General features: G+C 42.6%; 1 protein-coding gene across 1 annotated transcript; it reads left to right on the forward strand.

The window, feature by feature from the left end:
• Window positions 1–2,459: 2,459 nt before the first annotated feature.
• LOC109764174 (cyclin-dependent kinase D-1) lies at window positions 2,460–8,230 on the forward strand. The gene is made up of 7 exons (XM_020323027.3): window positions 2,460–2,813; window positions 3,468–3,766; window positions 3,837–3,945; window positions 4,912–5,037; window positions 6,865–7,100; window positions 7,192–7,515; window positions 7,649–8,230. The coding sequence occupies exons 1-7, from the start codon at window positions 2,697–2,699 to the stop codon at window positions 7,710–7,712; spliced, it is 1,275 nt and encodes a 424-aa protein (XP_020178616.1). The 5' UTR covers window positions 2,460–2,696; the 3' UTR covers window positions 7,713–8,230.
• Window positions 8,231–14,395: the final 6,165 nt, after the last annotated feature.

Raw genomic sequence — 14,395 nt, forward strand, 5'->3', positions numbered from 1 at the left:
GCCAGCCCGCCTATGTCTATTTAGGACAAGTAAATTGCACCCTGCCGGAGTGCCAGCCCGTCTATGTCTATCTATTTAGGATAAGTATAAATTACAGGAAACCATCACTTTGAAGGCTAAAGTAGCAGAAAACACTTCATTATTTTTTGGCAGAAAACACCATGCCTTGTGTAATCTTTTTTGTAAAAATCATTGATCTGCGAATTTGCCTTGGTTAAGCACGCTTATGACAGTTGGGACCCTTTTTTGCCTATGTGGTGTAACATTTCATGCCAAAATAATTTTAATATGAATTTACAAACTAGTCCATAGATTTTACACAGACAGCCTTGAATCAAAAAGAAAAAAAAACGCAATTAGCCCACCTGCATCCTCGCCGTCGGTTGGGGCAGTCAACACTCGTGAGCTGGACGTCTCCTTCACGCAAGAGGCCAAACCAGGGTGGTAGCGCGGCATCCCTCGCCGGATCCGGATGAGGTGGCGGCGCTGGGCATCTCCCTCGCGCAAGAGGCCAACCGGGGTGGCGGTGTAGCATCCCTCGTTGGATCCGGACGAGGTGGCGGCGTTGGACGTCTCCTTGGAGCAAGAGGCCAAACCAGGGCGACGACGCGACATCCCCCGCAGGATCCGGACGAGGTGGCCTCGCCTGGAGCGCACGCGCACCGCCGTCGGTGGCTCGCATGGTGGTACGCGGCCGCGTGTGGTTCATCGAAGGCACCACCGTGATGGAGTGGCGCGGGGAGCGCCGGGGCTGGCTCGAGGTGGGCCCTTACCCGCCTGGTCTCAAGGCCGGCACGGTGCGCGCAGTCGAGTGGCGGCGTCGACTGGCGTGTGGTGGTGACCAGCCCATCTAGTACGAGGAAGGTGGCGACGGGCACACGTAGGATGAGGAGGTCCTCTTCTCGGGCGGCTGTGGGAACGAGGCTGACTGTGATGGCTGGACAAAGTCCAGGAAGACGGGGGAAGTGCCTGGGCAACACGGGGAGAGAATGTTGGGGATGTTTTTTTTCTTTGCTTTTTTATCCATGTAGCATTGTCTTTCGCAAAACGTTACGCCACATCAGCGAAAAAGGCCCCATCTGTCGTATAAATGCACTTAAACGAGCTAAATCCGCCGATCAGTGGTTTGTAAAAGGATTATACAACATGTGATGTTTTCTGCAAAAAGAGTGTAACGTAATGTTTTCTGCTAATCTAGCCTTGTTTTTGAGTACGTGCTAATCTAGCCTTCAAAGTGGTGGTTTTCTACAATTTACTCATTTAGGGCAGATAACTTGTGTGTACTACTACGACTCCACATGCTGTGTTGGAGGATCATCGGATGGACTATGATCTTCAACCATGGTTCATGGTCATCTTGCCCACCACGGGCACCAAGTCCACCACGCGTGCCTTTAGGGTTCACAACTACTCCGCCTCACAGCTCCTCGACGAGCAGCAGACTTCCGACCACTTCTACTTCCGCGGCCACGAGTGGCGAGTCGAGGTGCCGCCGACAGCTTTGTTCCGCGATGCCTCCGGGGTACACCACCACGTCGTCACCTTCAGAGTCAGCACTGCCCCATACCCCCCCCCCCAAGGGGTACGCCCAGACCACCACCAAGGCCAGGATCTCCATACAGATCCTGGACAGGAGCGGGAGGCCTATCGTCTTCCATAACACAATGGTCGACAAGCGCAAGCTCCTGGGCTGGTGTCGCGCGCTCATGGAGCGGATCCGCTTCCAGAGGGTTGAGGTGGAGGCGACGGCGTGCGTCCGCACCGATAACAACTTCACGGCCAGGTCATGATGGCTCCGTTATGGGAGCGGCGATAGTGACGTGTCGACGACTCGTTCTGGCGGTGGCAGTGGTCGTTAAATGGTCCATAGATCTCGATGTATTTTTTTTATTATGGTTGAGATGCTTTTCTATTTTAGTGAATCTTTTATAATAGATCCGTGGTATTGGAAACAAAAACTATTCTTTTAACACAATACAGATGTAGATGCTCATACATACGCACATACACTCATCCCTATAAACGCATATACACACATTCTACTCTACAAGCATCTTAAAGAGATCGAGTTGGCACATCATCTTGAGATTGACGAACGCCTTCGTAGTACGTTTGGTGGGTTGGTTGCCACACTCACCCCTATGACGCGCATCGCCGGAATGCTCTAATAAATTCAGAAAAATAGAACCAATGCCAAGTATAGGACTTGAAATCTGGTGACCATTCCAACTAGGATCAGTTCGTGAAAGAAAAACTCTTTTTTTGGCGAGACGTGAAAGAAAAACTGATACACCCTCAGTACTAGCTAGGCTCTGCCCTAGGGTCTTTGCTCGCGATTCAAACGGTCCGAAACAAGGAACCCTCAGCAGCGAGCGAGCTGGCCCAGCTCACAATCAACCAACGGGCGTGGAGGAGCGGTCCAAGACCAAGAAAGAAAAGGCAAACCCATTTACAAACGGAATCCGGAACAAACACCTATAGGCCGAAATATAGTGCGAAAACACGGAATTTTCCTTTCCTCCTTCCTCTTCCCCCGGCGCCGAACGGCAGGGCCGCACCTCGCCGCGCCCCCACCCGCCGCCCCCTCGCCTCCCCGCCTGCCCCTCCCGCAGCGCCCCCTCCCCCGCGCTCTCCGGGATCCCCCGCTCCTGCGCCGCCCCCTCCGGAGGGGAGGCTGGCGGTGGGCCCCGCCCCACATGGCGAGCGGCGGCGGCGACGACGCGGGCGAGAAGCGCGTCACGGACCGCTACCTCAAGCGCGAGGTCCTCGGAGAGGGCACGTACGGGGTCGTATTCAAGGCCATCGACACCAAGGTCGGACCTTCCCTCCCCCCCCCGCCCCCGCTCCTAAACCCTCGCGGCGCGCTGATCTGCGCCCGCCCCTCGAGAATTAGGCCACAGGCGGCTCCGTCCCCCCCTTGGTCCGTCCGTCTGCTTTCTGGTGGATATAGGTTGTGGAGCGATTCAGCTTAGGGTTTAGGGCTTTTGGTCGCGGCAGCTCTCTGAATTGGCCTCGCTGGTTGTTCTGGGCTCGGCGTGAATTGGCTAGGGTTGTTTCTCAGCGGAGGCCGAGCAGGCTAGCCTCCCGCCATGCGTGATTAGCTCCTAGGAGAATGTAATTCACCTTGTTTCGTTCGTTCACTGGCATCGCTGATTGAGCTGGTCCTGTTGACACTATGGTGGGTTTTAGCTGCAGTGCAGGTTTTGGCAAATCTGTTGTAGTGGAATAACAGGTCATGCCATTTGGTCCTTAATAGTCTTGCGTCTCTGGATAGTAGGGCTAGGGGTCCAAGGTGTTAAAATTTCATTCAAGAGGTGTTCAGTATTCCCAAGTTAACTCTTTCAGGTCTCTAGGATTGAATCTTGACAGGTTTCTTTCTGCTTTCGATGATGCTTGCTCAGGTTTCAGTTGTGATACTTCATTCCGTTTGAGCTAATGATCATAAATGGCATGCCTTTTATTTTCAGACTGGGGAGACAGTTGCTATCAAGAGAATCCGCTTAGGGAAGTACAAGGAAGGCGTCAACTTCACTGCATTGAGGGAAATCAAGCTGCTTAAGGAGCTGAAAGATCCTAATATTATAGAGTTGATTGATGCTTTCCCTTACAAGGGAAACTTGCACCTTGTATTTGAGTTTATGGAAACAGACCTGGAAGCAGTCATTCGTGATAGGAACATTGTATTATCTCCAGCAGACATAAAATCTTATATTCAGATGATGTTGAAAGGTCTAGCCTTTTGCCATAAGAAATGGGTGCTGCACAGGTACCTACTATCTGGCTAATTTCTTTTTGGGAAAACAACATTCGAGTCTTTAACACAAGCTGTACTGCAGGGATATGAAACCAAATAATCTACTTATCGGTGCTGAAGGACAGCTCAAGCTTGGCGATTTTGGTCTAGCACGCATATTCGGGAGCCCAGAACGGAACTTCACTCACCAGGTTCTTGTTAATAGATCTATGTGAATATGCATTCTGTTAATTGTGTCCCGGACTCTTAGAAATCCCAGAAATTGGTTATAGAAATAAAATTGTACGGTGGCAACTTTCTTCAAGTAGTATTATTACTTCCTATGCTTTATATGCCTCTAGGCAGTCTGTATAGTGCTGGTTGATGCTTCTAATTTTCTGCTTATCCATTAAGAACATGATACATGCTTGCCAGTATTTGTCGATTATTAACAATAACAATATTAATTTGGAGTACCATGGCACTTTGGAGGTAGATAGATTTGTCTGTAAATTATATCTCCTCGCGGTATCAATTGCCTGCTAAAGTTTAAAATATAAAATATCTTAAACCAGCTAAGTGAAGTATCCTTGGAGCTGCTGACTATTCTAGGATAGAAAAGCTTTCTGGATAGAACAAACATGTACATTATCTTATGCTATTGAGCTATTCTGAGGACATCTGAATGATAATTTGCTTCCTATATGAGCTTTTGGATTGCTCTTTGTTGATTCCTTGGTGATGTAATTATGAAAAGTGCTACTCCCCCTCTGTTCCTAAATATAAGACGTTTTGGCAGTTCAAATTGTGTTGCCAAAACGTCTTATATTTAGGAACGGAGGGAGTAAAAATGTTGATTTAACAAGGGTACTTCTTTCAAACTCACCGATGCTGATCAGAAAAGGATGCTAACTGTAAATGATTTATGCTCGCTGTGGATTTTCATTCTTGCAAGTTACATTAGATCCTCCCAGCAAAAAGTTACATTATATCTGGAAGATCTCTTAGTCCATCCTTTTATTCAGTACAACATTAAACATCACCTAGGCAAGTACCATCTCTAAGCTTATTTCATAGTGTGGTTTACTGCAATGTGATTAATTTGCACTTTATCTTTTGTTTGAGTTACATTGTCCTGATGGACCCTTGAAATTTGACTGTTTTTTCACCACATTTAGGTCTTTGCGCGATGGTACCGAGCGCCAGAGTTACTGTTTGGTACTAAGCAGTATGGATCTGCCGTTGATGTTTGGGCTGCTGGTTGTATTTTTGCCGAGTTGCTGCTTAGACGACCATTTCTCCAGGTTTAACAGCCTCTCAGTTTTCTCAATATGGTCACTATATTTATTCATTTGAATCTATGTCTGATTAAGATATATTGTCTTTGACTCTGAATGTAACATGTGTATGGCTAAGTACACTGTTCATTGATGATGTGATAACTGCATGGGTGAAACAGTTTTTATGTCACAACTCAAAACATTGTTTTGAAAGCTCGACCGGACTGTAAGTACAGCTGGGAAAAACTGGAAATTGGTCTGCTCCTGTGGAGTTCTTGTGTTGTCCCAGAAAGTAGACCGCTTTGAGCCCGCTAATGGATTAATTAAACAAACTGCTTTCATGTGTGACTTAATTTAAGGTAAAAATGTGTAACTTAATTTAATGTTAAAAAAATGTACTCCCTCTGTAACATTTTATAAGACGTGTTAGAGTCCATGGCAGTGTCCAAAAACGTCTTATATTATGTTACAGAGGGAGTATGACTTAATTTCTTTTTGGAGGATTTAAACATTTGACAGTAGATTGTGTGAACCGGGAGCTAATTGCTCCTAGCCACACAGCATGCAAGCATTTATGCCAGACGTGTTAAAACTGAAAAGAAACAAAATACAGCAGTGATAAAGAAAGGTTCAAATGAAGTAAGCTCGGTTCATATTTTGGTATACCTGTTTTCTTGTTCGCACAAATATGTAGTTCAACTTCACAATATTGTTTTTTTGGTAATCAGTGGGGCTGGTTTGCATATAAATATTCTCTTGGCTAGGTCAATGACTAGGTTCCAGAGATATGGTTGTGGTTGGTACTAAGGCTGCTTTACCAGATTTAGTTAATTCCCTTGAACTGTACTTTCTTTTTTGCCCAGAATTGGCGAAATCTAAACCTAAAAGTAAATACCATGTTGATTTTGGTTTCTCAAGCTTGGCAGGAAAAATGCATCACTTCTCTTCTTCCTTCCAATCTCTTGTGTATAAATGATGCCTTGTGTTTTCCTCCTCCCCATCTGATATTATAGTCTTTTGTTTATTTGGTTATGTGCACTCTGTACATGCATAATATGTTTTGGGTGAACATATAGCTGAGAGTAGGGTGCCTACTTGTTTTAACTACAGAAAGGTTTTCAGTGTTCACTGTTCTGGGCACTTCTGGTTACCCAGTAGGGTACCACTGAAAATTGAACTTTTACTTACTGGTTATCATTCTGCCTGTATTATAAAACTCTGTGGACTTGATCTGAGGTACAAATATATCGAGGAATCTGTGTGGCTAGATAACATGAACGTTTAATGTTGGTGAATCGACCATAACTATGTTTCATTCAAGTGAATGATCGAGCATTTTTTATTAAGGCCAGTTGTCGCAGTCTGTTTTCTTACCCCCCCCCCCAGTCCAATCGATCTTGTGTATTGGAAAGTTCATGGATGCGGTTCATCATGGTAGCGGAAGGTGAAAAATATGAGAACCGGTGCCGGTTATAAGTGAACTAGAAGTATGTATTTGCTGATATTTTATCAAAAAAAATGTCTAACAAATGGTACCACATATGATGATTACTCATGCTTTGGAGAAACAATGCCCTATAGTCTATAGTCATCATTTAGGACAGCATTCCCACATGTGGCTTTTCTAAGCATTGGTTTCTTAAATCCTTTAGGATGCTACTTCTAAAGAATGACCTTTCCTGGATTAATCCTTGGGGAGGGTGACAAACATTCCTTTTGGGTGGCATGTTTAAGGGTGTGCCTTGGTTTGAAACTGCGAAACTCTAGTTTAAGTAAATGATTGGCAACTTCCATTTTGGCATTTGACGAGCTTTCAGGGGCACTCCAAGTTACTAAAATTAAATGATGCAGGGTTCTAGTGACATTGATCAACTCGGGAAGATCTTTGCGGCATTTGGAACCCCAAAGTCTTCTCAATGGCCAGACATGGTTTGCCTTCCAGATTACGTTGAATACCAGTTTGTCTCTGCTCCTCCTCTTCGTTCGTTGTTTCCAATGGCCAGTGACGATGCTTTGGATCTTCTGTCAAGAATGTTTACATATGACCCAAAAGCAAGAATCACTGCTCAGCAGGCTCTAGAACACAGGTATGCTGATGTGAATGTGACCGACCAGAAACACGAGCCTTTCTCTGTTACCAGTATGCCTAACGAAACTGTGCTCATGTTTCATGTGAAGGTACTTCTCATCAGTACCAGCTCCAACAAAACCAAATTTGCTGCCAAGGCCAAAGCTGAAAGGGGACCCAGGGAATGACAAGATACCTGATCTGAATCTGCAGGGCGGCCCTGTCGTTGTGTCCCCGCCAAGGAAGTTGCGCAGAGTGTCTGCCCCTGATGGGATGGAAATCAATGCCCATCGAGCAGAGAAAGCAGAAGAGCATCCTACTACAGGCATGAGGCGCAGCGAGGGCATGTCCAGTCAGAGTTCTAGAATACCAATGTCAGTTGATGTTGGAGTTGTGTTTGGCACACGACCAGCTCCTCGACCAACATTGAATAGGTAAACAGCACTAGTATGACCACTGGAACTTATTCCAGTTTTTAAAATGTGACCAGTGAGCCTATTGAATCTAGGATTATATTTATTCAGCTCTCTTCATGTGAAAAATTGACCATTTAAACCTCTTTTGCAGTGCTGACAAGTCGCGTCTAAAAAGGAAATTAGATATGGATCCTGAATTCGAGTACGCAGAGTAAAAGAAGTTTGCGTGCATCATTTTCCCCCTCACCGGTGTGTTGATTTTTTCTACATATTCTTTGAAGAGGCAATTCCAACAAAAGAATGTGTCCAAAGCCATAAAAGCTTCACTGAAGGTCGCCGACACAATCAACTGTGCTGCCCAGCCAAGCTCATTCCTATAATGTGAAAGTGAAGAGATGTGTCGCTGATTTACGCCAAGAGGCATGCACAGGTGATTCCTATAATTAGCCGATTTCCATGAGGAAGGCCCCTCCTCAATCTGTAACCTTCATTGGGTACGTGAGTTTGCTCCGGCGAGAACCCGAGTCTGTAATCTTTATCGGATATATAAACATTTTGTTCTTGTGTGGACATTGAGCTTTTGAGTGTTGTTTAGTCGGACATGTTAGGTGCAGTAATTCCTGTAACCAAGAGCAGGTTATAATATTATATGTTGATTCTTGTAAGACGATGTAACAGTGAGTGCATTGGCGGACACAAAGGAAAAATGAAAGAAACTCAAGTGTTGATTCCAGATGAGTTGTTGTTGCAGTATTATAATTGCAGTGTTTAGCAACATTTTTAATGCATTCAATACTTAATAAATATTTAGGCATCAACATGCAATTCTTCATTTTCAGCTGATCAACTTAAACATGTTTCTAACTTTCTACTGTATTGCATGTAAAAGTTAAGGATTTTTTTTCTATTTCAAAAGAGAAAAGTCCACTTTTCGACCTTCAAGTTACCACTTGGTTTAAGAATCAATTCTCAACTTCAAAGCCTATTACTGCACCCCTAAACTTTCAATACCGTTGGTAACCTGAGGTTCGCAAAGTTGGAAATTCGTTGGTGCTCCCGGGAGCGCGCGCTCCTGCGTGCGATTTTTTTTTTCAAAGTGTGAAAAAATTTACAAAAAAATTGGTGCATACATCTCGACATTATATGTGTGCACGTCAAGTTTCGGAGAAAACCGACATTTTTTGCGGCTTGTGTAAAAAAGACAAAAGGATGTCTTGTGAAAAGCATTTTTTAACATCGGGTTTTGTCTTTTTCATATGCAACACATAAGTTGTCTGTTTTTCGTAAAATGACTTTGTGAACATGTACAATATTAAGATGTACGCGTCAAGTTTTTGTTTGAATTTTTTTGACATTTCAAAATATGTCTAAAACACATTTTAAAACCAGAAGCGCGTGCTTCCATGTGCCAAAACGCCGTTCTCGTTGAAAAGTGGACTTTTCTGGTAAGGAAACAAAGATGGTTTTGCTTTGTATAAGTTCTCACAACTGTGTTGTTACTTGAGCTGTGAGCACACAAAAGTGGTACATTGCTCTGCATTTACACTGACTAAAACGCACGTTTATGAACGAAATAAACGCTTCACCAACGAGGCCCTCAGTTAATCATTCGTCTAATGGCTGATGGGCGATGTTTAGCTCGGGTGTTGCAAGCGAGGACGCAAACAAATGCAATGCCTAGAAGATCTAGTGGTTCGTAGGAGAGAGGTGGGCTGATATCGATGCATGCCATAGAAAATCCATCTGCTAGAGGTCAAATTTCATGTGGGAAAAGACACCTTTGCTAACTTTACAGATGATGTCTACAGTAGATGCACGTGAACTTGTGATGGACTGACTGAGGGCATCTTCAATAGTTATGATGTTGTCGTTGATAAAGTATATATTCTATAAAATAATGTGTATGGGATGATGTAGCGGAGAATAAAGTAGAATAGCGGGGTACAGACGCACATGCTCACAAATTGTACAAGTCTATAGTGGATGATGTGAACTTGTGACGGACCGACTAAGGGCATCTTCAATAGTTATGCAATATTCCCTACATATACATATAGATGTGCATTACATGTTAATACACTTTTATTAAAAAATGCGTAATCTAAAAAAGATACAATTTGGTAGGCACATAATTTCGTACGATTTCAAAATGTATTTTTATCTTTCAAAAAGAAAAGGGCCTCTATGCAACTTGTGATCTATTCCTTTTTTTGCGTGCAAACCATGCTTTTTGGTTAATGTCTAAGGATATCTTGTATGTAAAATATTCCTATCTAGTTTTTGTCAAAATCAATGGAGACACAACTTAATCAACCTCCACACAAATATATGTAGCTACTCCATTTGTTCTAAATTAATAAGAGTTCTAGCTTTGTCCGCTCTATAGAAAAATATACTAATATATATACCACATCAAATGTATATGCTATGAAAGTATATTTCATGCTGAATCAATGAAACTATCTTGATGTTATAAATGTTGATACATCTTTCTATAGACTTGGTCAAAGTAAAAGAAGTTTGATTTTTGACAAAACTAGAACTTTAATTAATTTAGAACAGATGGAGCATGACCTGCGGGGCTTAGGAGGAAAAATTGCATCACCGATTCACCGTAGCTATGACCCAAACACCTTGCTAACACCAAGTGAGTGGCAATACCGAGTTGTCTTTTAACCAAGCAGGCCCACAATGTTTTAATGCCTTTGAAGTTAGAATTGTGTTTTGTATTCCCTAGATTATATTTTGTACTCCCATTGCTCCATGGTGCATAGTTGTTAAGCATGTCACATAAGTGAAAAAATGACATGGCAAAACAGTTAAGGAGGAGAGAGAACACTTTGATGATCCTAGAAAGAGACAATGCCAAGTGCGTGAACCTATGCAAAACACTTAAATGAAGGAAGCTCACTAATGTATGGAGGAGTTTAGTTGCTAAGTAATTAAATGAAGATAACTTATTGATACGTATCCAATGTATATATAATTTTTATTGTTTTATGCCACTATATTATTAAATTTTTATGCTTTATACGTCATTTTATATCATTTTTAGGAACTAACCTATTAACTCAGTGCCTACTGCCAGTTCCTGTTTTTTTCCTATTTCTTTGTTTCGTAGAAAAACCATACCAAAGGAAGTCCAAACACGATGAAACTTTACGGTGATTTTTTATGGACCAGAAGAGACCCTAGAAGCTTTAGGGGAGGGCTAGAAGACCTATCAGAGGCCCACAAGCTCAGGTGGCGTGCCCCTAAGCTTGTGGGGCCCTCGAGGCTCCATTTGCCCTAATTCCGGCGCTATAAATTCCCTAAAATCTAGAAACCCCAGAGCGAGACCTGAAACATTTTTATCGCCACCGCAAGCCTATGTTCTTGCGCGATCTCATCTGGAGGCCTCCGCCGATACTCTGTCCAAAGGGGAATCAATCACGGAGGCCATCTTCATCAACCTTGCTGCCTCCATGATGATGTGTGAGTCTCTCTCTCTCCCCCTCTATCTAATCTTCAATATAATGATCTCTCCGGAGATCTATTCGATGTAATCTTTACGGTGTTTTTGTTGGGATCCGATGAATTATGGGTTTATGATTAGATTTTTCATTGAAAGTAATTGAGTCTTTTCTGAGATTTATTATGTGTGATTTATAGCCTTATATTTCTCTCTGATCTACCTATCCTCTTTGGTCAATTAGATTGATTTATCTTCAGTGGGAGAGGTGCTTGGTAGTAGGTTCAATCTTGCGATGTCCTTACTCTGTGACAGGAGGAGTTGCAATGCACGTATTTGTATTGTTGCTACTAAGGGTAAAACGATGGGGTACAATCATATTAATTGATTTTACTTTGTCTACATTATGTCATCATGCTCCAAGCATTACTCTATTTGTTATGAGCTTAATACCTCAAGATGCATGCTGGATAGCCGTCAAGGAGTGGAGCAATAGTAGTAGATTTAGTAAAATTAATGGTCTAGTTGCCTTGGAAGTAATGCCTATATGTTGCCCAACAGTAATTTGTTTACCCACCGTTACTATGCCAATGAGAGAGATGCCTCTAGTAACGCTATGACCCCCCGGGTCCATTCACTTTATATTTACTAAAACCCTAAAAAACCTTGCATTAGTTTATTATCTTTTATTTTAATTTTTATTTATCTATCTACCACTATCATATTTGATCCTTACAATTAACGAGTACAAGGGGATTGACAACCCTCTTGACCACGTTGGATGCAAGTATTTGCTTTGTGTGTGGAGGTATCCTTGTCTTGTTTGCTTGGTGTCTCCTACTGATTCGATAACCTTGGTGCTTAACTCAGGAAAATACTATCTGCTACTATATTACATCACCCTTCCTCTTCGGGGAAATCCCAACGCATATCACAAGTAACACTTGTCAACAACAAATTAGCACATATGCATTGAGGACTTTAGCCGCTAAACTTTTTAATGCGCTTAGCACCTCATCTAAGCAACTGTGCAGTGAAAGAGGCCTTTGGGCATTCCCAATGCTTGTATGTTAGCACAGTTTCATAGGTAAAAATCAGATGTGACAACCTATTTAATGAGGAAAGAGAGAGTAGCCATATCTTAAGGACCCTGATAAGTGCCACACGTCAGGTACGAGCACATGGCAACTCCGAGCATTTTTATTGCAAGTTCAGTGATGCGAGTATGGCAACTCATGACCACATCGTGCTTCATTTTAATTTTGACAGAAACTTGTCATGTGTCGTTGGAATTTGCCATTCTTGCGTGACTGGAATTGCCATCAAAAAGCGTCAAGGCCAAAGTGCCACACACCTGACTTGTGGCACTTATCATTTTGGCATCTTATATAGAAATGACGTGTGGTATTCATTTTGATATTATAGAGAATATTAATTGAGTGCCACGATTAATATCCTTCCTAATATCAACATGCACTTATTATTCTATATAATTCTCAATAGCGAACCAAAAACCAATCCCGACATTAACCATGTAGTTAACGCACAACTAAATGTGTATGTCCAATACATGCTGTTATTATAGAGAATATTAAGTGCATGTTGATATTAGGTAGGATAAGAATTGCGCGTTAACTAATTGGTTAATGTCGGGATTGGTTTTTGGTTCGCTGTTAACTGCATGCTAAACATGTTGAGCACTCAACATTGGAACAATGTAGGCCGTTTGATTGACATGGTTTGAAGGCCAAAATTAGTTGGATCTGATCCTTTATTTTTTTATAGTGCTACAGATAGACTTGCTATAAATACCCCCCTTCCAAAATATAAGATGTATTATCTTTTCAAAAATTTAAACCTCGCTATCTTTGACCATGTTTATAGACAAAAGTATCAATGTCTAGAATACCAAATCAATGTCGCTGAGTTCACCATGAAATATTTTTTTATTTTATATATTTAGTATTGTAAATTGGTGAAACTGTGTCTATCATAGCTTACTACAGAACTTGTTTAGAATTGCTAAGATTTTAACGGTTTAAAGGTTTCAACATAAATATGAGATAAATAGTGGAGCATCACTTTAATGTAATAAGATGATCCAACAGAGAGATTATGAAAATACGCATTTATGTGTCATCACAAAAAAAATCATTTCAGCTCACTACGACATAAATATATACAGAACATTTTTTGTCTAGGACACATACAACTGTATTTTCAATCGCACCGTTGGATCATGTTATATTATAGGTGCATTGTTTCAATATTTTTGAGAAATTTTACACCGTCGAAACCCTTAACTAGTTCCGTGGTAAGTTATAATAGAAAATCTAAAAATGCAAGTGGCACTTAAACTATATTTTGGTGTGATGACAATATGGTTAGTGGAACTAATATCGGTTGCTAAAGTTTATCTCAGGATATTGGTTCCAAGTGTTTCGTGATGGAGATGTGCGACCCCCCAATTCAAAAAGGTCAAAGGCGTGGCCAACTGGCGATTCGAAGGTTTTAGTTTTGGTTTGCTTCAAGTCGTAGGAAAGACCGCACTATTAAGAGGGGTCGGTGTGGATAAGTGTTGTGTGGGAATGCCATCGCCGAACCATATACACTAGCCTACCCATTCCTACCACTTAAATCCATAGTGTGCGTGCATGTGGTACTCAGAGAGCTTGCAACAGAAAGTTACTGGGTAACGCACGGGGTCTTTGGACCCCCACGCGCACAGGGTACTGCGTAACTCTTTGGGTACCCCGTGCGCACGAGGTCTTTTGAACCCTGTGCGCACGGGGACCGCGTAAACTCCCCCGTGTGCACGGGGTGGTGTGAAAGTCTCTGAGTACCCCGTGCGCAGGGGGCTGACTTAGCCCGTGCGCACGGGGTCCAACGGGCAGAAACGGCCACCCGAGCATGAACACTATAAAAGCCCCCCTTCTTCCTCCTCCATCCCCAACCCTAATGTCTTGTTGAGCTCCACCATTAGTACACTCCATTTTGCTCAATACTCTCAATCCCTCCACCCAAACTTGTTGAAACTTTGGGGATTGGGAGAGCAAGACCTGATCTACATCTTGACCAAACCAAATCGCGTTCCCTGCAACATTTCTTCCCCATCACTATAAAAAAATACACTTCCGTGATGATACGTGTTTGTCACAGTAGGTCACCTTTTCTGTCATGTATGTACATCCATGACGATTTTATGATAGAATCAAGATAGTCATACATGTGCTGTCGTAGAAGTGTTCCATGACAATACCAAAATTATCATCACGAAAGTGTTCACTTCCATGACGATAAATGACGCATCATGGAAGTGCTTTCGTCAAGGGTAACCGACACGTGGCATCCACCGTAACGGGTCGTCGTTAAGCTATCATGTCTGGTTTTGGATCCGGTAACCCGTTAACAGCCCAGACCAATGGGGATTTTTCACGTGTAAAATTC

Source organism: Aegilops tauschii, chromosome 1 (genome assembly GCF_002575655.3).
Source record: "Aegilops tauschii subsp. strangulata cultivar AL8/78 chromosome 1, Aet v6.0, whole genome shotgun sequence".
Classification (NCBI taxonomy): Eukaryota; Viridiplantae; Streptophyta; class Magnoliopsida; order Poales; family Poaceae; genus Aegilops; species Aegilops tauschii.

Excerpts from the sequence above, each read along its gene's own strand:
- LOC109764174 (XM_020323027.3), top strand. The coding sequence starts at position 2,697 with ATGGCGAGCGGCGGCGGCGACGACGCGGGCGAGAAGCGCGTCACGGAC. Across the intron at positions 2,814-3,467 it reads TCAAGGCCATCGACACCAAG|ACTGGGGAGACAGTTGCTAT; the intron begins GTCGGACCTTCC and ends TTTTATTTTCAG. Across the intron at positions 7,101-7,191 it reads CAGCAGGCTCTAGAACACAG|GTACTTCTCATCAGTACCAG; the intron begins GTATGCTGATGT and ends TTTCATGTGAAG.